At 35.9% G+C, this 24,011-nt stretch overlaps 1 protein-coding gene across 2 annotated transcripts in view; it reads left to right on the forward strand.

Moving 5' to 3' along the window:
* Positions 1 to 24,011, forward strand: part of LOC128015666 (low-density lipoprotein receptor-related protein 8-like) — a 147,610-nt gene that overhangs the window by 44,848 nt on the left and 78,751 nt on the right. For both annotated transcript variants that reach the window (XM_052599709.1, XM_052599708.1), the window contains exon 3: positions 20,978 to 21,100. In XM_052599709.1, coding sequence (XP_052455669.1) covers positions 20,978 to 21,100 — 123 coding nt within the window. The remainder of the gene's footprint in view (positions 1 to 20,977; positions 21,101 to 24,011) is intronic.

Here is a 24,011-nt window from a genome sequence, read left to right on the forward strand (position 1 = left end):
TGAATTGTATGAGAGTGTATCTTGAGTGTATTTTTTTTTTTTTTTTTTTTTTGGTAAAAACAATTTTTTTATTTATATTTGGTTAATTTCTAGATATCATCCATCATCTCTAATAATAGAATGTATGTATGATAATGTAATAGAGGCCCTTATCACTGCACACAAACAAAAATATTATTATTTGAGAACCAAAAGTGCTCAAGATATTAATATTGCATAAAATTTAGTCTTGGTTTCAGAGAATGAATACTGAATAACAATTTTATGAGGTTTATGCTTAGAGCAAGAACATATTTGTGTTTGGGTTATTAAAAAGTCTACTTCATTCAAGATAAATTCTCCTTAAATAAGTCTTAAAACAAGTTTTCCTGGAAAATAAAGAAGTAATTTAGTTAATCAGTATTTAGTCTTATTTATCTATTTGCCTTAATATAATAAATAGAATTAGAACGATTTCACTGTGCTAATTTCCTTCTATTATCCATATAACGCTTTTATTTCCACTTTAATGCATAATCACTCTTTTCTTCCCTTTCCCTGTTTTTGTCATTATTTCGATTTCTCAAACAGATGAAACTTTCCTTTATATTGTTTTCAGTTACATAATTTGTTCATTGAAACTGGGTTAGCAGTTTATTTGGCCAGGTTCAACATTCATAGATTAAAATAAACGAGCCCGATATCAGCTCTGAAAAGGCTATATTAAAGGCAATATTAAAACAGAAAGACCTTCACTTCATAAAGATAATTCATAAATAAGTTTTTAGTAAAACTAAAAAGAACTAAAATTTAACTAATTAAAATATTACTCCATTAGGTTTATCAAGGTTAAATAAATGAAGATAATTTTTCAGAGCAGGTAAAATAGTTTTCAGACTACCATTATTTTTGATGTGTTGTTATGCATTTGTTTTGCTTCTTACAATATCAATGATTTTTAAATAGTGTCAAATCAGCGTTTACTAGTAGGACACATTAGAATAAAATATGCGATAAAGCGGCTGAACATTTAGCAAATGTGCCATAAACATCTTGCTCCACAATCCTTGTTCTTATTCACAGAGTGTTGGAGCCAAGCACAGACACACTGTGTTCCCTTGTAGAGGCCGGGACCGAGGCCCAGACTGACAGCATTGTTCAACAGGGGTCTGCTCATCTCTGCTGTCTAATTTTCTCTCCTCTTCTCTTTAATTTTCTCCTTTATTCCGTGGAGTTTCTCTGTTCCTCTTAATTTCCCTTTTTGGAACCTGTTGTTATCGCTCAGTGGGAGCACCAACTGCTCAGAGGACTTCCAAAATTGAGGTTTAAGGAGATTTAGGCACATCTTTTTGCATACAGCATTCAATTCACTCTGATCAAATATAAAAGGAATTAGCATTCATGAACGTGCCTCTAAAGCTCTTAAAGGTTTAAAGACATAATGCTATGCTAAGCGTTGATGAAGCAGTGGTTCATTCATATCACAAGTGAGAGGTTTTGTGTACGCTCTTCTGAATGCCTCTAACCTTGCTCTGCAGGGTCCACAGAGAGGAAACAGCAGTAGCTCCAATGAAAACTAATGACACCGATATATGCTTTAAGATTTCCACATGGGACAATGAGAACGGTTATGTGTTGACTGGGATGCTGCAAATCATAGATTAGCATAGGAACCGTGATTAACGGTCATAGTGCTCACCTTACTGTGTTAATGGAGGATATTAAATGTTGCTCACATCAACCTAAATATAATTAATAATATTGAGTGCATTTATGTGCACAACTAAACTAAATATCGAGGGTCAAAAATCAGCTCATGTTTTCACTGAAACTGTTTTATTTGATGCAAATCAATAAACAAAGCCACCGCGTTTTGATTAAACAGCTTATAACCTTTCTTGATAATAGAAAATGATCTTTCATTGTTGATTTATCGAATGTACAATTTGTTTATTGGTATTAACAGAATATTGACATAATCTTGAAAATGTTGACATTAATTATGAAATATTATTACAATTTAAAATAACTTTTCTATTTTAATATAGTTTAACTTTTTTTATTTTTTTCCTGAGATGACAGATCTGAAGATTCAGCAGTGATTACTCCAGTCTTCAGTGTCACATGATCCTTCAGAAATCAGATTTGCTGATATGTTTTTCAGGAAACTTCTCATTTTCACTATTCAGTAAACAGTTGTGCTTCTTAATTATTTTGGAAAACCATGATACACTAGTTTTTTTTCCATGATTCTTTTATGAATAGTTAGTTCAAAAGAATCTTTTGTAACATTATAAATGTATCTTTTAATTTTGATTTAATGCTTCCTTGATGAAAAAAAAATATGAATTTCTAAAAAAAAAAAAAAAAAGTGCTCTAATCTGATTTTTGAATGATAGAGTACCTGTATTGGTTGCATCAAGGTGTGTAGGTGGGAAATCTGCATTCAGCAGGTTACTGGATTGCAGACACGTCTAGCTTCTGTTAAGCCAACGCAACATAGTTCTGAGGCTTAAACAGTTGAAATATTAAAGATGGCTCACGAGCCAGGGGCAGCCATTGATCTGAGAGGTTCCCTTCCCTTGCTGGACACCTTTGATATATCCTCAGTTCAATTGGGCAAGACTCTGGTCCACAACATCAAAACAATCTCATACTCTCTGTCAGAAGATCAAAAGCCTGTGGGTTTGTGGCTGCCCATTAATACATTTTTAATTTTTGAATACATTTTTGTGTACATATAATTTTTTACATTTTTTGGCAGATGGCCTTATAGTGAACCAATTTGGTAGACATCGCCCGTCTCTAATTGACACATTTAAAAATAGTACCGGTGCCTGAACCGATACTTCAAAAATGACTTATCATATTTTTATCATATCATATTATCATTTATCATATCTACTTCAAATTTCTTTTGAGAGAAGTAAAAATTCTCCTATTTTTACCCCAAATAGGATAGATTGGCCATTATTGAGCACTATACATTTATTATCTGTTTCATTCATACTGGAAGCCAAGGGTGCCCTCACGCAGAATCTCCAAATATGCATCAGAGAATTATTAGAACTGATGACATTCCAGGAAATCACTGATATGTACCAAGGCATCCAGCTATCATTGTAACTAAGTTAAAACAAGATTACAAACATTTAAAATGATGATAAAGACAATAAACACTTGACTGCTGGAATTTATAGTTTACCTGTGTCCTTCAAGTCATCTCTTGTGTTTTCAAAATTAACCATATTTTTAAGCGATTGCTAATCAACATACTTTTTTTGTATATATTTTCTGCCTCATTCCGTGATTTAAAAAGACAAATCAGATCACAAAAGGAAGCATTTGACTGATGTTTATAAGTAAAGACGTATTATAATGTTCTGTTTTGTTGGACAACTGGTTTAGAAATGCTTATCATTGCAAGTCATTAATACAAGTACATTTAATGTAGCTAGCTAACGGAAGGCTAAGTGTAATCGTTACATCCATGCACTCCTCTGATTATCTCAATTCACAAGTAGTGCTTTTAAGTCGGAATATGAAAACAAGATGGACACCAGTGTTACTACAATGATGTGTTGGATTTGTATTATCAGAGCTTTCTGTCTTCTGTTCACGTGACTTTTTCTCAGTCAGGAAATAATTTTTCCAGTTATTCTGACCACATGCAGTATAATTTAAATAGTGATCACATGCAGTGATGATGTTTCTTAGAATTAGTTTTGGAGGACCAGAGCGCAAATATTTCAAGCAGCTCAGGCATTTAAGTGGCACCGAAATCTTTGTTCTGATTCGGCCCATTACATACCGGTCATAAAAGTGCTGGTGCCGTATTAGCACCCAGTTTTGGTACCCAACTCTACGTGTGCATTTTTGCTTGTGAGCATGAATGTCAGTGCTCTTTGGATTACATTGAAGTTATTGCGTTTTTAGCTCTGAGAAAGTGTGAGATCGCTAAGCAAACTTATTTTGCCCTCATTCACTGGTCATCAGCCGTGAAAACTCTCCGGACAACACCGAAGTCTATGAAGAGATGTCTTTTGTTCCTGTCAAACCCCAGCCTCCACCCTCACTCCACCGCTGGGCTGCGTTCTGCTCACTGCTCCCGTCATGTCAAAAGGGTTTCCCGCAGCTCACGCTTTCATAGCTCCCTACAGAATAAAACAGGGCAGAACACGTCTCCCTCTGTTCCCTCAGAAAACCGCACACATGGGCCTTTAGAAACCCGGCCCATCAGGAGTTCTCTCACACCGCTGCAGACCAGCACCATGTTTACCCCCATGTCAGTCGCCTTGAAACCAAATGAAGGAGAAGTCAGTGGGTATAGGGAGGTGGGGAACATTGTGACAACCGTGGCGGTTGGGCAAGGGATTCATTTATATTCTAATGGGAGGTGGGGGGGTGGGTTGGGGTGGAAAGGGGTAGCCCTGGATACGCTTAGGTGACTGGAAAACATTCAACGAGAGGAAGTGAGCAGACTTTGATTTGGAGGGTGAGTTTGTATAACTACGCGGATTGAAATCACTCTCACAATTGAAGGTAACTCTCGGCTATGCCTGTGGACACAGAAAAGGGGAATGGGCTTTTCAAAAAGCAAACATGTATATTTCCCATGGACTTTCAAAGTCTTTTCTTTGTAGAATGGAATTTGCTAACAGGCTCAATGGAAAGTGATAATGTGTTCTGTGTGAGACTTGCAACAACAGGAAACACTCCAGACCTGACATATGCTGATATATCCATTCCTATAGCATGCATGTAATAGATCAGAGCTGTGGGTAATTCAATACACATCAAAAAGAAACTGATGGGATTACTCTGCTGAAAATAATAAGAGTATTAAATTGAAACGTGAGGTTCACTAGCTCCCAATTCCACACTATTGCTGTTTTCCCCAGAGCGCCATTTTCATCATTAATAATTGATAAAGATTAAAGTCCTTTGAATAGATTAGCATTAGATTTAGGCAACATATGCTGTCAGGTGTTCAAGATAATTTTACTAAATTAGTGCATTGCAATACAAGTGTAGTATAAAAAATAAAAACACAAAACATTTTAGCAACTGCATAATAATGCTCTGGCAACAACCCACAAAAATCTAGCATTGTGTCTGCAGATGTTTCATGTGCAAGCACTGTTTGTCATTCTTATTTTGAAAGTGCTCAATGTAGAAACTCAGCTGATGATCCAAGTCCTAATTATAAAGTCATTAGTTCAGTGGTAAAATGTTGTGTTGTGATTGAATGTTGTTTGAACAGTGATTTTAAATACCTGTCAATATGAGCCATGCCTGGTATTTTTCGCCTTCGGATGTTGATGCATCACACCGATTATTCGTGTGATTCAGAGGCATCAACAAAAAGCCATGTCAACCTTTCTGGGTTCCCAACCAATCAAGCTGGTTTGTAGTGCAACAGAGGAGCTTAGTCATTGTGCATATCCCTCCTACACGCAATAATGATTTTCTAAAGAGATATGACTGTTATCGTGACAGTCAAAAAATCTGAAAAGAGCTCTACAGAAAATTTGTTAAAATCCATAAACATAAACTCTGAATTCGCTAGTAGAGGTGCTGATTACGTGGATCTTGTGTGCAGTGAATACTAATGAGTGAAGATAGATGCAGAATTTGAGGAGTGTTTGATTGGAGCACTTACTGTATGTATGCTGGTGTGCTTCATTAAAGCCTAGTCCATTAAGCCCCTTTGCTATGATGCTGGAGCCATATGCTGCTAATTGTTGCTCTAATGTGAGACACTGAATGTCAGTCTGGAGCCCTAGTGAGGAGATGATTGTTTGGTATAATGGCTTTTAAAAAAAGTTTTTTACTTGCACTTTTGCAGATTTGAATCTCACTATCAGTATTGTGTGGAACAATGATCAGAATAACATTGGCCCAGGGTTTTATAAATGAGATGAGGGTGGACTGTATATATTAGGGATGTCCATTTTTTCTTCAATAATTTCCATAATCAGGTGTCCATAATATATATAACATGTATATGATATATAAATCAGCCAGCAATGAGTGATGGTGGGGCTACCACAATATTGCCGTCGCTGCAGAAAAGCTGGGCTGAGGCAAACACACTCAAAGGAATAAGTAACAAAGGAGGAAGGAGGGAGAGGCTGCATGCAAGTAGCATGAAGAAAATTAAATCATAAGAAATTTTGAGCAGAACCTCCAGACACTGACCATATTGGACTGAATGTCTTAATATTGTTTGATTTACATACTAATGGTCCAGAGAAAGAAAAAGCACATCATGAAGTGTAAACTTATAATAATAATAATATTAATAATAATAATAATAATAATAATAAAGGAATGTTTTGCTTAAAATAGAGAAAAAAAGTTATTTAAAATAAAATATTTTTCATACCATGAAAGTGAGTTAAGTCCAGTGTTTTTAGCCTATATGAAGGAGATTGTTTTATTCCATTTTCCCCTCAGATATTTTAATGTAAATTGTATTAATCAAATTCACTAACAGGCATTTTAATATGAATTATTTCAAAATATATATAATTTATCCCTAAGTATAATGATAAAAAGAATAAGAAGTAGAAGTGTGTCTTGAAGGAACAAAGGTTGGATTTTCATTGCGTCATGTTCTGTGAACGAACCATCGTGATGGAAAATCACAAAGGAAAAAACGCCACACAGTATCATTAGCACAACATCCAAGCAAATCAAAGCAGCAGGTTGCTGTTTTTGTGTCTTGTTTGCTCGATGTACTGCACCCTTCTTCCTTTGCATCACTCCATTTGGAGGGCTGTTGCTTTTCATCTTTGCCGAGTGGTGGAGGACATTTGTAATTGAAATGAATTCTTCAATGTCAGCAGGGCAGATTTGCCCACAAATCTTTTGTCTCAGGGCTTGCTGCTTTGTCAAGGCTTCCCCCTTGGTCCTCCAAAGGCAGCCAGGCTTACATACATGCATTTGTATTAATAAAGCAAAAGGCAGTGTGTTCACTGGCTGAGCACACACTGTGATGATGGGATATGACTGGGCACTGAACCAGATGAAGCAGCGCAGAACTCGCACACACACACATACACACGAGAGCACACGGGTTTCACACTGAGATCGGATGTAGTTTATCAGCATGTCGTCTCAAGTATTATATTATTGCAGCCTTGTAAACCCCCGTCGTAAGCATCAATCACAAGTTTATAATCATCTCTTGCACATTATTATTATTATTTTTTTTTTTTGCAGTTGCAGAAACAGAGTAAATAGTGTTTGCTCTCTTTTCATTAAGCAAATGTATAAAATATTTTTTGATCCTGCAATTTGATACATAACAGTCATTGCTATTGTAAACTGTCTTTATAATAACAGTAGTGACAGAAACAAATTAAAATAAGAAGTTTCTTTAGCACCAAATCAGCATAAATCAGAGTGATTGTAACATTTTGCATTGCTTTCTTTTCTGTATTTTTGATCAAATAAATGCAGCTTTGGTGAGAATAAGACAATTCTTTCAAAAACATAAAACAATCTTACTGACTATAAACTTGTGAACAGTAGTGTTTCTGAAAAATGCTTTAATTTAACAAATTATATATATATATATATATATATATATATATATATATATATATATATATATATATATATATATATATATATATATATATATATATTAGGGGTGTAACGATACGCGTATTCGTATTGAACCGTTCGGTACGACGCTTTCGGTTCGGTACGCGGTACGCATTATGTATACCGAACGGTTCGTTGGAGTAATTAATTATATTTGAAAAAAAAAAAAAAAAAGAGAGAGAAAGAAATATAATGATATGCGTTCAACAAGGTAGCCCAATAACCCAAACAACGTAACAGGCAACGCCCCTGACACTCCCGAAGAAGAAAAAAACACCATCTTATATGTTTATGTTAGGCTACTCAGCAGGCGCTCGCTCACTCAGTACGCGCTGAAGGCTCGTTGCAAAATAGCCAATGCGTTTAACAGACTAGAAATGAGAAGATCCTCCAATAACCAACAGGTCTGGTGTTTGGGTGCACTTTGGATTCCCTTTAAGCTATAATGGTGATGGCAAGAGAGTGGTGGATAAAAAAACAACGGTATGTCGCATCTGCAACATGACAGGGTACACCAGCGGGATTACAAAAAAAAAAAAACAGCGGGAATATCTGGGATATATGCGTCAGTACTATCTGGGAAAAGACGAAAAAAAGGAGAAACATGCACGCAGCAAACTATCCCTGCAGCATTTAGAAACTATAGCTTACAGGGAATCCAACCCAAACACCAGACCTGTTGGTTATTTTAGGATCTTATATTTCTGGTCTGTTAAATGCATTAGACATTTTGCAACGAGCCTTCAGCGCGTGCTGAGTGAGCCAGCGCCTTAGGGGCCGTTCACATATCGTGCCTAAAAACGCATGGAAAACGCTAAGCGCGTCTTTCTCATGAGGCGTCTGTCTTTGCTAAGCAACAATGACGTGCTCTCTCCATGAGACGCGGAAATTTCAGCGAAGGATAAATGGATTTGCAGCTCTAAAAATCGCTTGCAGTAGCTCTGCTACTGAATTTATTTCAAAATTGCAATCCATATACAACTATGATCAGCTGTTCCTTCATCTTGGCTGAGCTCTCAACGTTGTTACGGGAAAGGATGAAGCTGATTGGTTGGTTCTTGTCACATGACCCGCGGTGCGCTTGCGGCATTCTGAAAAGTTGAGATGTTTTTACATTTTGCTGTATCTAAAACGTATCGAACCGAACCGAACCGAACCGTGACATCAGTGTATCGTATCGAACCGAACCGTGAATTTTGTGAACCGTTACACCCCTAATATATATATATATATATATATATATATATATATATATATATATATATACAGTATTGTTCAAAATAATAGCAGTACAATGTGACTAACCAGAATAATCAAAGTTTTTCGTATATTTTTTTTATTGCTACGTGGCAAACAAGTTACCAGTAGGTTCAGTAGATTCTCAGAAAACAAATGAGACCCAGCATTCATAATATGCACGCTCTTAAGGCTGTGCAATTGGGCAATTAGTTGAATTAGTTGAAAGGGGTGTGTTCAAAAAAATAGCAGTGTGGCATTCAATCACTGAGGTCATCAATTTTGTGAAGAAACAGGTGTGAATCAGGTGGCCCCTATTTAAGGATGAAGCCAACACTTGTTGAACATGCATTTGAAAGCTGAGGAAAATGGGTCGTTCAAGACATTGTTCAGAAGAACAGCGTACTTTGATTAAAAAGTTGATTAGAGAGGGGAAAACCTATAAAGAGGTGCAAAAAATGATAGGCTGTTCAGCTAAAATGATCTCCAATGCCTTAAAATGGAGAGCAAAACCAGAGAGACGTGGAAGAAAACGGAAGACAACCATCAAAATGGATAGAAGAATAACCAGAATGGCAAAGGTTCAGCCAATGATCACCTCCAGGATGATCAAAGACAGTCTGGAGTTACCTGTAAGTACTGTGACAGTTAGAAGACGTCTGTGTGAAGCTAATCTATTTTCAAGAATCCCCCGCAAAGTCCCTCTGTTAAAAAAAAGGCATGTGCAGAAGAGGTTACAATTTGCCAAAGAACACATCAACTGGCCTAAAGAGAAATGGAGGAACATTTTGTGGACTGATGAGAGTAAAATTGTTCTTTTTGGGTCCAAGGGCCACAGGCAGTTTGTGAGACGACCCCCAAACTCTGAATTCAAGCCACAGTACACAGTGAAGACAGTGAAGCATGGAGGTGCAAGCATCATGATATGGGCATGTTTCTCCTACTATGGTGTTGGGCCTATTTATCGCATACCAGGGATCATGGATCAGTTTGCATATGTTAAAATACTTGAAGAGGTCATGTTGCCCTATGCTGAAGAGGACATGCCCTTGAAATGGTTGTTTCAACAAGACAATGACCCAAAACACACTAGTAAACGGGCAAAGTCTTGGTTCCAAACCAACAAAATTAATGTTATGGAGTGGCCAGCCCAATCTCCAGACCTTAATCCAATTGAGAACTTGTGGGGTGAAATCAAAAATGCTGTTTCTGAAGCAAAACCAAGAAATGTGAATGAATTGTGGAATGTTGTTAAAGAATCATGGAGTGGAATAACAGCTGAGAGGTGCCACAAGTTGGTTGACTCCATGCCACACAGATGTCAAGCAGTTTTAAAAAACTGTGGTCATACAACTAAATATTAGTTTAGTGATTCACAGGATTGCTAAATCCCAGAAAAAAAAAAAATGTTTGTACAAAATAGTTTTGAGTTTGTACAGTCAAAGGTAGACACTGCTATTTTTTTGAACACACCCCTTTCAACTAATTGCCCAATTGCACAGCCTTAAGAGCGTGCATATCATGAATGCTGGGTCTTGTTTGTTTTCTGACAATCTACTGAACCTACTGGTAACTTGTTTGCCACGTAGCAATAAAAAATATACTAAAAACCTTGATTATTCTGGTTAGTCACATTGTACTGCTATTATTTTGAACAATACTGTATGTGTGTATATGTATGTGTGCTACCAATTGAGCTACAGGAACACTAATATTAATATTGATATAGTTCAGAAAAAATGGTCTTATAAAAGTTGATGAGAAATGTTCAAGTTCATACTGAAATTATTATTGATCTAATTTCTCTTTAACAGAAACCATTGAGATATTAAGTCATAATGATAGATAGGCTGTTAAGGGCAAGAGTGGTGAAGCGAGAGGGACAGAAAGACAGGGTGCAGAGAAATAGAAGTGTAACTTGTTTTGACTTATAGACTGCTGGAGGACTAATCATTTCAATGGAGAAAAAGAACAAGAGGTAGAAGGAGCTGGAGAGGTTGATGGATGTGATTAATACATTGACCTATCAAGGAGACTGAGATTATGGCATCGATTAGCAAAAAAATTGGGGATGTCGTGACTTAGTGGTTAGAGTTTGACTCCTAACCCTAAGGTTGTGGGTTCGAGTCTTGGGCCGGCACTACCACAACTAAGGTACACTTGAGCAATGCACTGAACCTTCAACTGCGCCCCGGGAACCACTGCATAAATGGCTGCCCACAGGTGTGTGTTCACAGTGTGTGTGTTCACTGCTGTGTGTGTGCACTTTAGATGTGTTAAATGCAGAGCACATATACTGAGTATGGTCACCATGCAGAGCAGCAATTGTGAGTATCATCACCATACTTAGCTGTATGTCACGTCACTTTCACTTTCAAATGTGTTTAAATGTGTGCCTGAAGAATAACTTTACAAATAAGAGGGAAAGAGGGAGGAGAATGCTCAGGGATGTCCCTCGGCTGTGTGGCATGTAGTCTCTAACAGGGGTGTTTGGCATATATACAGTGTATGGCCTCTATTTGATTTTCATCTACACAAATAATGTTCTCACACACCTGCTCCATTACGTGCTTAAACACCTGTGTGGCAATTTGATCATATGTTAAACAGACTTCTACTGCATCTCAAGTCTATTTCACTGCTGAAACATGACTGCATTATCTCAATGAAAAGTGGCCAGCCTTTAAAACTAATTAGGCATTAAAAGCCTTAAAAGGCACTTTATTGTCTGGTGGTTTCTAGTGATTTATATACACTGCATTTTACATCATGCTGATATTTATATCAATATGTTGGTCCACGTGATCTACACTCTTATTATCTGGGGAAGTTCCACCCTGCAACCAATTCTACAGATTTCATCGGTCATGTGAGACACAGTGCTGATTGCCTGCATAAGACTGAGACAAATACTAACCCCTACCCCTAACCTTAAAATTAGTGTAGCTTTGATAGTTGGTGTTGTTGTTTGTCGGAATGGAATCCATCTATGATATTACAGAACTCTTAACTGAATCCATGACGTCTGACTGACAGGTGACTGAGTAATTGATTTGACCGACCAATGAATTCAACTGCAGGGAGGGGGTTTCTGGGAAAATTCACAAAGAGCACACAAGGGGAAGGAGATATGTTGACTTGTATAATTGAAGGGTTTTCGAATTCTGAAGAAATCTGTGGATCAGTTATTGATTATGATGTCTCCTGCTAGTTACTTACTGTAAGCTGTGCTTAAGGGTGTTTCTTCAACTATGGGAACGTTCGGTTCTGTGGAATTTTAGAAAATCTTTTAAACACTTTTCACACTCTTACTAGCTTTCTCACTAGCATTCTGCGGTGGAAATGGAAGTGTGGGAATTATATTTTAATCATTTTTACATAAAACAACTGTCTCTTTTGTCTTGGTAAAGCTAATTTCAAAGCTAGCATGTTCACTAAACAGTTGAGACCTAAAGTTTAAATAAGAATCATCCTTTGGGATTTAAAAGTTCCCAAAGTTGAGAATACCCTTAAAATCAAAATAAATGTGTGGTTGTTTGCCATTGTTCAGTGAATTTTTCAATCGAAATTGAGTAATTTCAGCATGCTATCTAGAATTTTGGGAATAACTGATAGAAAGCTGCTTGTTTTGAAAGTGCCTTTTGTTTAAGCTGTGCATCTTTCCTTTTTTTTTTTTTTTGCTCATTTTTTTCCCAAATTATGCTAATGTGAACACACCTTAAACTAAAAGTGTGCAAGAATTATCACTTTAACTCCTTAACTGTCACCCCCCCCATTTTTTAAATAGGCATTAAAGTGCACTATACAAACTAAAATTGCTGTAATTTATGAACACTTTGGAATATAAACATAAGGTTGGTCTCTTTTTAAAGAAGAAAATTAACAGATTTTGTCAAAAAATGTAAGTATCAAAAAGTTATATAAGTTTAAATGTACTGTAAATAATATGCGCTATATTAATTTTATTTAATTTTATTTATTATAAATATTTTACATAACAGTTTTAATTCTAAAATTGGTATAAAATTAAAGTCTTGTGTCTAAATAAGTTATGTTATAAATTTGAAGTTAATATGAAAAAAAATTGAGGTTCCTGTGAGATTATATTTAGGGCGTCATACCACACACAGCCACTGGGAGTCATCAAAACTATTTTGAATTTTGCATAATGAATTTTTCTCTAGATTTCTCTGTGAATTTTACTTCTATCTCAAAATAACCACCAAATATGAAATCCTGAGACTCAGACCTTTCCAATGATATGTTTGTTGCCAAGATTATAAAAAGTTTTGGTTCTAGAAGACCGTAATGCATTATATTTTATGACACTTGGCCCTGCCCACTAAGGGGGAGGTGACTGCCATTAGATTTTAAAGTACCATTTCCATGGTAAAGCAATGTCCGATTTCAAAATAGTTGTCACAGGATGAATCTTGAGCTTCGAAGCTTTTAAATGATATATTTATGATGATTACTAAAAGATTTTATAGAGAAAAAGACAATAACAAAAAAGAGTGCCAAGCGTCCCACAGGTGGGACGGTGACAGTTATAGTACTGAAAGTTGAATTAGTGTTGCCCCATCATTTGGCTCTCATGCTTCCCCACACTGTGTTCCCTTACATGCATTCTTTATTTGTCATTACTGAGAGCTCTGGATTGTAATGTAAATCAATTACTTTGACAGACTCTGACATGATCTGTTTGATTATTTTCAGCCTGCCTCAGTGCCGATAACAACCACTGTCTGTGTTTGCATCAATCACGTGCCTTTGGGCACTGGATTTCAAAGAAATGTATACATTTTTATTCTTGGTATAAAAATAATTAGTTACATTATAGCCTTTTTCAGAAAGAGAAGACTGTAAACAATACTGTTCACAAGTTTATAGGTTTTGGTGGCAAGAACATAATTCCTGTGATTCAATTCTAGAAAAATATGAATGTCTGCTGACCGAGAGAATGAGAGGTTGAGAGTAAAAGAAAATCATGAAGTGATATGCAGAGTAAAAGGGCCAATCCTTTGGCCAGTATAAATATTTATGTACGGTTACTGTGCGATTATGGTTGATATGCTCCTGTTTGTTTGAGGAGAAACATCAACATCCAGAAATCAATGGAAATAAATGGAGCATGAGAGAAGAAAAGGAGAGCTGGAGAGGAATAGGCACACATAAAACAGGCTAATAGGAACTGCTTTCTCCTTCACCCATTCTTCTCCTTTGTATTTCTCATCAATAAGTCTATCACTTTTCTCTCTGGTTATAGTAGCACACTTTCCCTTGGTAATCTGCTCTAGGAATGGGAATCTTAAGGAATTGAATGATTTGGTTTTCGATTCTGTTTCTTTAATGATTATTTTAATAGTTTTAAAGAAGAAATGTTTGAAAATAAGACAAACAATTCTAATAGCATTCACTGTCCTTGAGTTGCTGAATGAAGAGAGATTTTCACATTTCTGCAGAGCTGATATTACAAATCAGAAATAAATTTAATAGAGAAGTGTTTGCACATACTTTAAATGTTGAACAAAGGTGCAACAAATGCAATCCAATAGTTTCTCCTAACTGTAAACTAAAAAAAAATTAGATTTTTTCTTGTGGACTCTCTGTTCATTAGAGTATCATTAAAAAAGTATCACTGTTGGAACAAAAATATTAAAAAGCACAACCATTGTCAACTTTGATAAGAAGAAGAAATGTTTCTTAATTACCAAATCAGCTCATTTTTAATGAATTATTTCAAAATTATATTACACTGAAGACAGGAGTAATGGATGCTGGAAATTCAGCTTTGCATCACAGGAATAAAATGATCAAATAGATCAAATCTAATTATATTTGACTATATTAAGTTAGTAAAAAATATTTCACTTTATTCTTAATCAAATGAATGCAACCTGGGTGAGCATAATAGACTTATTTCAAAAACTTAAAAAATCCTAAAAATGTCATCCATTATTGGTTTTCATCCCTACTCCACTATAATGTCGCTTCGCTTGTGGCCAGACATTCTGCTACTGTAAGGACCTAAGTCCAGGCTTGCATATTTCTGTGTGGATTAGCTGCATTTAGTTGTAAAAAGTTGGTCCTGGATCAGCACTTCGGGAAAACTTTTATTTCCAGCCAAGTTGCTGACAGCAGCAGTAGCACTACATCTTTCCTCCAACTCCCTAATGCTCCATTCAGTGGGATGCCCCTGTGCCACTTGCTCTTTCAAATGGACCTAGTTTTACACTGCATTTATCTTTTTCCTCTTTAAGAAGGCATTATGCAATTCCAGAACAAACTTCAACCAGACAAAATGCTTGACTTAAGCTTTTCATGTGTGGGAGTTTATTGACTCGGGAGTGTTTGAGTGCAAGTGTGCCATCAAAACTGCCTCGCTCCGTCTTACCTCTTTCACAGAAATACTCAAATTCCATGAAGTGTTAAATAAAAAGGCGAGAGAGGTGTCTGATGAAGGCGCTTTCACACAATCTGCATACAGAAGCAGCAGAGGCAGATTAGTGTGTGGTATTGAGCTGTGAAGTGCCAGTGTAAAGCTGTGCTCACAGGGCTTTATCTTCATACTTCCTCAAAGGAGTTCAATTGTGCTCTTTGAAATCCACCTGGGTTTCAGCCTTAATCTTGTTGTAGCTTTGCAGGCTATTTGCTTATTTCTAATTTTATTCAATTTTTTTTTTTTTTAACTTGGCACTCCCAGAGTTGATTCCTGAGTTTCTAGGTGCAATCACTGGCGGTATGGGCAAAACCTGGAATATTTCAAAGTATTGCAGTATTTTACTTCATGAAACTGTGTTGAAATTCTAATGGCAAGAATCAAGAATTGTAGTTACATTTTTTACATTTAATATCTATGGGAAAAAGAGATTGACCACCACTCATAGTATGCAAGAAGATGAAATGTACTGTGACATTAGGTCGCTAGTTTTGCTAGACTTTTACTTGTGGCAAAAGTCTAGGTAGGTTGCATCAGATTTTCATAAATTCAAACTTAAATTGGAATGTTAAGTCCACACTAGGGACTTAGTAAGTACTCAGCAGCTAGATTGTAAATAAATCTACATTTCATTTGGCTGAACAGTGCACTATATGTTTTTAAGGCAATAATCGTAAGCTCTATTCATTCATAAATGTGTAGTCAACATAATTTGACATATAGCAGCTTTAATGTCTGTGAGCAGTTGTTTAAAACGCTGTGAATTTTAGTTTTGTCTTGTTAAAGTTGGTTCTCGTTTTGATTTATTATTTTTTTCTTTCATTTAAAAAAAAGTGATGTTTAAAAACTAAATGTTTACAAAAAAGAAAGATGAGTGAAATTGATTAATCATAATAAAATACTTGGATGAAAGCTACAATATCAATATTTATAATATCAATATAAAATTACAAATGTCTAGAAGCAAAATTGAACTAAAACACATAATAATAATAATAATAATAATAATAATAATAATAATAATAATAATACACAGTTAAAAAATTGTTTCACATTTCACATTATGAACATTGTTTATATATGTTTATCTACATATATGTCACATTATGTAACAATCACATTATAATAGGAGGAATACTTTTTGTTTATATTTATACCTTAGATTTGTTTTTATTGTGTTCTGTTTAGGGATGTTTATTTTAACCGTTAACCGACGTTAAGAATTTTGACCGATTAATACAATCAGTTAAATGATTTAAAAAGTCAGTTATTTATTTATTTTCAGTAATTTATCAAAATATTTTAAAAGGTTTACTGCATTGCTAAAATAGGCTACGCTACGCGTACAATTTTTTGTTTTTTTTTAGAGGGAAAAAAACATGTCACAAAGCCTAGTACTAAGTTGCATATTATTATTTCATTCAGAAATAGGCCTAATGCTGATGCGAAATGTTTACAAACATTATAATAAACACTGTAAAGTACAGATTTTATTACATATTTAAACTGAGCAGTGTTTTTTTTTTCCATATGTTTGACTGACTGTATTTTATTATGATAATAAACAGGCTGCATTTTCATAGTAGCAAAGCTTAACTCTGTGCGCACATGCAGCGCCAGTGCAATCACTTGATTTTTTTTTCCTTCTAACAATGGAAGCAACTTCTCCTTTTAGTCATAAAGATAATCTGAATTGTACACTTTTTGCCTTTATTTGTATACATTCACAATAAAAACAAATCTTTGTGCGTAAAATAAGCCGTCTGTTTCCTTTCGCAGAGCACATAAATTAACAGAAACTCTGCGGTTTCCGTTAATTTTCTTAATTTATTATTCAAGTAAAAATATGTATCTCGTATAGGCCTATTTATTTGCTATACAGCCTAGCTTTATTTTATTTTATTCCACTCACAGAAGCATGGCAGGTATTTATAAACAGGTCACATACACTTATCCTTTCTAATTTAATTCAGATCTAATTTAAAATAATAACGGTTAATAATCAGTTAACGCGCATTGGTTGTCGGTTAGGAAGAATAACCGAAATGAACACGCCTAGTTCTGTTGCGAACAAAATCCTCAACAGCATATTTCAAACATTTGATATATCGCTCATGCTTCATGCCAGCATTGTGCTTAAAATGTTATATGATTTTAATGACTATAATGACAGAGAGACTGAAATAGGAAAGTAAAGAAATAAAGGGATCCCACCAGAAAAAGGTGACCCACTGAGGCGCCTCTCTTCACAGACTCCATTTACGATTATGACCTGTCCATGTTTATAGCCCTGCTCAAGATGGCTCTGCGATTGCCTTATCCTATAATAGGTGGGCTCTCTTATCTCAAACGAGTACTCAGAACCATATAAACCACAGCCAGTCAATCACAGTACCTCCCCAAACAGCACGCTATAGACCTCTGATCTGGTATCACTGATTTATTTCTTCCAGCTGCTTAGACTATTGAATTTTGCATCAAACTTAACAAGCATTAGACCAGCATAGAGTGCCTAGAATCTTATAAATGACTACTGCTTTAAAAAGCTGTTCATATCTTAACCATCTTCAGGCATTAGTTTGTTAGCACAAAGTAAGCAAATAAAGCAATAAAGTGCATAGCTCATTGTGTTTAAGTAGCTCTTTAGACCATGCTGAAGTAGATTGAATGACAGTTTCCCATCTGCTTCATTGCTTTTTAAAATTGCAATGGTAATTTGGCAGGAAGCTGAAGGTGTCATGCGTGTTTAGTCTGTGGTCTTAGTTCCCTGTGAAGTATTGGAGGAAATGGTTTGTGAAAATTGAAGAATGCTGACCTTGAGCTGCAGTTCTGTCCCATGCAGACTGCCCATTCTGTGGAATGCTGGCAGCGGACACAAAGAGGTCACCTACCGCTAACCATCACAGATCAGCAGTCCGTCAGTAATCAATCAGTGTGGTCTCTCAAGCATGGGACCTTGGGAATGTCATGGCTTTGCCTGCTTTTGCAGAAAACTCACACACATCTCTTGCTTTGTTTCTACACACTAATGCACACTCAATTCCTGGAAGTCCCAGGGAAATAGAGAAAAATAACATTTGCACTGTGACAGGCCTGATGTTTATATATGGCATGTGATGATTGTTGTAGATCAGAGCGTGTGTGCTCATTGTTTGCACAGCCTTGTGCATGATTTATGATTGTTGTAAGGCTCACAAATCAAGGCGCTGTACATGCAGTCTTTATGTATGTGTGCCTAGTGTGAGTGTCTCCATAATGAAGTATTTGCTGCTTGTAATACATACCATCTTTTAATCAGCACATCCCATGAGTGGGTGCTTGAAGCTGCCTGCCTGCATTGGCAGTCCTACAGGAAAATTAGTAAAACCAGCACTTGAGCTCACCCGTGTTCTCAAACCAACGCAACACAGCCCCCAATCCACACATCAGCTCCCTTCCACCCTCCAAATCAGCAACATCTGGCAGTACTTCAAGCAATGATTTTTGCTTCTGTGGATAATTTTAAGTATATTACAGTGAGCCAGTATATTCACTGAAAGGCAAATATATTCAACTTGTCATTTTCTTCTTGTGAAAATGAATGTGCAAAATAAACTTATGGGAAATGATCTGAAAGCTGTTATTCGAACAGAGAGAGCCATTATTGAAAGAGACAGAAACATCACAAAATTACAATATACACTATATAAAACACGCTATATAACAGGCTTATAAATTTGACATTATAGGTTTATGTGAAGATTGTTTTTAGTTCATTTAAATGAAAGGCTTATATTTTTTTTATTCTATAACAAATATGCCTATTATATTTGAACAAATTATGGCACAAATTTTACTGTAATGTTGAATGATATGATTACTTTTCTTTACCTAGAAAAAAAGAGACATCAGTTTCACTATTTCTATCTGTGATACTGGCATTCATTCATAGTGCTTAGCAAAAAATGCCTTTGAACAAATATTTTAAATATGTTGTCTTTATGTTGTTTCTACACACATTTACAGGGAATTCAGTGCGAATATATATTTGTGATTACATATTTTAATATAAGGTCCAATTAATCACTAGTAATTGCAGTTTTCTTTTTTTATTTAATTACGGCACTCTACAAGTAATGTATAATTCTTGGTTTTTGGCATTTTGTGGAATCAACTTACAAATGGCTTTAACAATGAACAAAGTTATACACTTTACCTTGAAGAAAATGAATATGATGTTCAGTTCGAATGGAATGAAGGGTGTGACAAGGTGAAGCTTTGTCCTTGATGTAAGGCTATTGAAGGATCTTTGGCAATTAAGCGCTGGTCAGAGCTCACTCACCACCTCTCTCTGTAGTCTTTGGAGGTGCTCAACCCAGAACATGCTGCCTATGGTTCCAGAGGAAGATAAGGGGCAGGGGAACATGGCCCCAATGATGTGCAAGTTGCTAAATCTCTAGGCTTGTTTCAGTGTAAGGTAGCTTGGCTGTGGAGATAGGGGAGACTTAGTAGAAATCTTCTTGTTCTGATGGGAGGCAAGGGCCTGGGATTTGCTCACTGTTCCAAAAATGAATTTCACAGAATATCTCTTTCAGTCTGGTTTGTTACAACTCAGTGACTGTTTGACTTTTTCTGCTTGCTTTTTTGGTTGGTTTTCATGATTTTCATCTCTTATCTGTTTAGAGAATCAGATATTTTTCACATTTTTATCAGAATGTAATAACCTGTTTAGGCTTTAAACAACTTATCTCTTTTTTTCAGCTGATGATACAAATGCCTTTTGTTATCCAATCAGTTGCCAAAATATATGTATTTATATTTGTAATTTTTTTTGGTGTGTTCTGGATGTTGTCCTATTTGCCCTCGAATAACTTAAGATTATGGAAACAAATTCCAAATATGGATTTGGAATATTCAAGGTTTCATGTTACCTTTAAAAAATAATAAATGTATAAAAGTAAGTTGTTTCAGCTGATTGATTTACAATAGACGTATCGACTGTGGGGAAAAAAAGCTGATTTAATTTTTGGCATTCGAGAATATCACACCCGCCCAGACCAAGCTCTGCATGGGTTCAGTTGATGCACATGATAAAAGCCAAACGTGTGAACAGTGTTAAATCACTGTGTCCTCTCTGAATGATAAAGCTCTTATTGGTATCCCTCCCAGGGAGCTGACAACATCATCAATCGCTCTCCCTTCAGGCTCTTTTACCCAACTACAAATTTACTGGACTTCATTCACACATATACACAAACAAAAGTAATGTGATGTGTACCTGGGCCCTTGTAATTGTTCCCACTGGAGCTGTGTGTTCAATTCATTCAAATTCTCTTCTCAGTTAAACTATAAATGCAACAAGAAGAAATGACAGAGACACACAGTGCACTTAGTCTCATATCGCTTGCTGTTTGTTGTTTAAATCTGAAGCATGAGGCTTTTACAGCTCAGTTTTTCTTTATTTCTGCACCAGAACAGTTGTTTTCAAGTGCAAGTCTACCAGTGTTTCTCAAGTGATCTTATTTTGTCAAGGCATCTCCTGCAGACTAGATTTAGCAGTGTGGTTTGTTTCACTGTTCTTTGAAAAAAGTAATTCCTCCTTCTACTTAAGCTTGACAAGTGAAAAAGCAGGTACATCTTATTTGACCTTTGACCTAAACAGACCTCTTGTGTGAACACAGCCTTAATGCATATGCCCTTATACTTACCTTTCTCTCTTTTCTTCAACAGCAAAAAAGACATGTGCCACAACAGACTTTGCGTGTAAGAATGGGCAGTGTGTCCCGGCTCGATGGAGGTGTGATGGAGAACCGGAGTGTCCAGATGGTTCGGATGAAACAGACTCCACCTGCAGTGAGTATGAGTGAGTGTATGAGTGTGTGCGTGTGTGTGTCTGTGTGTGTGTCTGTCTTTTATTCCGTTGACCGATTCTGAAAAATGTTTTCCAAGTAAAAGTATGAAAATCTAAAGGCAAATTTCATTTGAAAGGGTGCATCACCACACCTTGATTATAACTAAGTCCCATAAAAAAACACCTTGATTATAACTAAGTCCCATAATTTTTTTATATCATTCTTTTGTACTTTCTACTCCAATTCAGCGTATTAGAATGAATTCTGAAGAATAATGTGACACTGAAAACTGGGGTAATGGCTTCTGAAAGTTAAACTTCACAGGAATAAAATACATATTAAAAAATGTTATTTTGAATTATAATAATGTTTTTTTTACTGCATATTTGATAAAATAAACATCCTTGGCGAAGATACTTCTTCTTCAAAAAAAAATAAAATAAAAATAAATAAAATAACCTCACCTGAAACATTTTGAACGGTAGTGTTAATATAAATGTTAACTAATTAAATTACAGCAGTGTTATATGGCCTTGAAGTATTTCTTCATTTATCAAGCATTTCATCAAGGTTTTCTAAGAATTTATTCAAGTAAACAGTTAGTAATTAAATTAATAACAAATAAATAAATTAAGAGCAGCGAGTTGCTTTAATTTCTTGTTATTGTTGTTTGATTTATTTAAACAACATAATAAACAGCAGAGGGTCTATTAGGGTGCAATTGTACTGCAAAGATATTTTGACAATTTGATTTAAATCAGAATGCTATCTTGATAAAGTAGCAGGAAAATTCATATTTATAGCCGTTAAAATATGTGTTTGTATAGGCAGATAATGCTTTTGCATCCATTATTGCTCATTTATTTCAAATTGTATTATTTTAATAACACCATTTGGAATAGGTTTCTACATTCAAAGGCTGTGTAAATGCTCAGATTACTGCATATTCATATGACTGTCTTCTTTGTTGTAGTAAACTTATTTGTCATGCACATGAACTATGTTAGTGGAGTTTTGACTTTTATTTGCATGCAGCCATTTCTGTTTAGTATGTTTTTCTATGAAAGATTGCCTGTGGCTGTTTGGCAATCTTCGTAATTGTCATTTTAAGCTGTGGACTAAGTCTTTCTCACTGACCATGTGATGTGGTTTTGCCGTTGGCTGAATCAGGCTCCAGCTGCTAATTGGCAGTGGTAATGCTAATGCCCTCTGGCATACCCACTCTCTTGTGTACTGGTAATTGATATCAGATCATGTGCAAATCACATTTTTACACATATTCCTTGTGCTCTGATTTGGTTGTTACTTCATTTCTGATCCAAGAGCAGTTCTGTCTCACTTTCTTTTGATTCCTAATATCCGAAGGAAAGTAGAGCTTCTAGTTTAGTGATCGCAAGATCAAGTTATTCTAAATTCGAATATTCTAAATTCGAATATGTATTAATAGTTAAAAAAAACTAATTTCGAAGGTGAAAACTAATATTCGAATTTAAAATAAATGTGGAAAAAAACGGCCGCAGTAGTATAGGCGTGGTTGCCTGCTTTGTGAGTGGGCGCGCTAGCGCGCCTGAGGGTTCAGGGAGAGGTCACATGAGTTGCACTGTCTGGCACAGCATCACTGTGCTGAAAGTTGACGCATCTTCATAGAAGATGCCAGCAAGTGCAAAGCCAAACTCAACCGCAGCAGAGAAAATGAGGTAAAATTATTGACCCGCGAGATAAAGTTGTATGCAAGCTATTTAAGATACAGTTAGGATACCATTCGACCACTAGCAACATGAGGTCAAATCTCAAAAATGTGCACCCAAATGAGCATGGCATAATGTGTGGAACTCCAGCTAAACAGTCACGTTTTTACACTTAACGTTAAATTTGCATCCCCGCCACAAGCTCTTTGTCTAAAACACGACAAGAGGCCATAACGGATAAATAAATTTCGTTCATTTGCAAGGACATGAGACCGATCAGTAGGATCAGGCTTCGGGGAGTTCTGTCAAGCAATGGAACCGAGATTTAAATATATATATATATATATATATATATATATATATATATATATATATATATATATATGTCTATATATGTGTGTGTGTGTATATATTTGCTTTTTACAATTTTCATTATTTGATTACATCCTTCCTGCTGCCCCTCTCCTTAAGCATGATCTTATTCTGCATGACTATAAAAATGAAATAGAATGTCAATGACAACTGTGCCATAAACATATGCAGGTTGTGCTAGTTTCAGAGCTCCCACCCACAGAAACTGTCACCATATGATTGACAGGTGTGAAATCCTGTGTGTTATTACCATTAGTCTCAAGTATGGATGTGGATTCCACCACTGAAATGTTCGTTACATAAACTTTTGCTTGATTTGCTTGTCAATGTCCATCTAAATCAGCCCACATGCATGTCTAAATGCTAATCAAATTCACTGAGGTAAAAGCATTCATATAGCTTCAAGACATACAGTATACACACACATATATACGTATATTCCCGCTAGCCCAAGGTCAAAGCTTGCAATGGTATCCAGATACATTCTCCCAATATCCCTTTGCCTGTGTTAGATTGCTTTTCAAAATTGCTCTCAGCTTTGCTCTGATAGAAGGAGAACCTCTGTAGAGGTCTTTGAACACATGGATCATAGTTCTTTACGGCTTCTTCACACAAACACCTCTTTGTGCCTCAAATAGGTCTAGATTCCCCAAACATTAGGTAATGCAGAATATAAGTACTGGCATGTCATTACAGCAGACTATAATGTTGTGCTCAACCTGGTATTAAGTCAGTAATATTGAAAAACGACTGTGGTGTGTAGTCTCTCAGTATGGGATATCTTGATGAGTAGGAACAACGGGGCATTCATTATGGTTGCATTAAAAAGTAATAAACAAGAGCATGCGGACA

Source organism: Carassius gibelio, chromosome A6, assembly GCF_023724105.1.
Source record: "Carassius gibelio isolate Cgi1373 ecotype wild population from Czech Republic chromosome A6, carGib1.2-hapl.c, whole genome shotgun sequence".
In the NCBI taxonomy this organism is placed as follows: Eukaryota; Metazoa; Chordata; class Actinopteri; order Cypriniformes; family Cyprinidae; genus Carassius; species Carassius gibelio.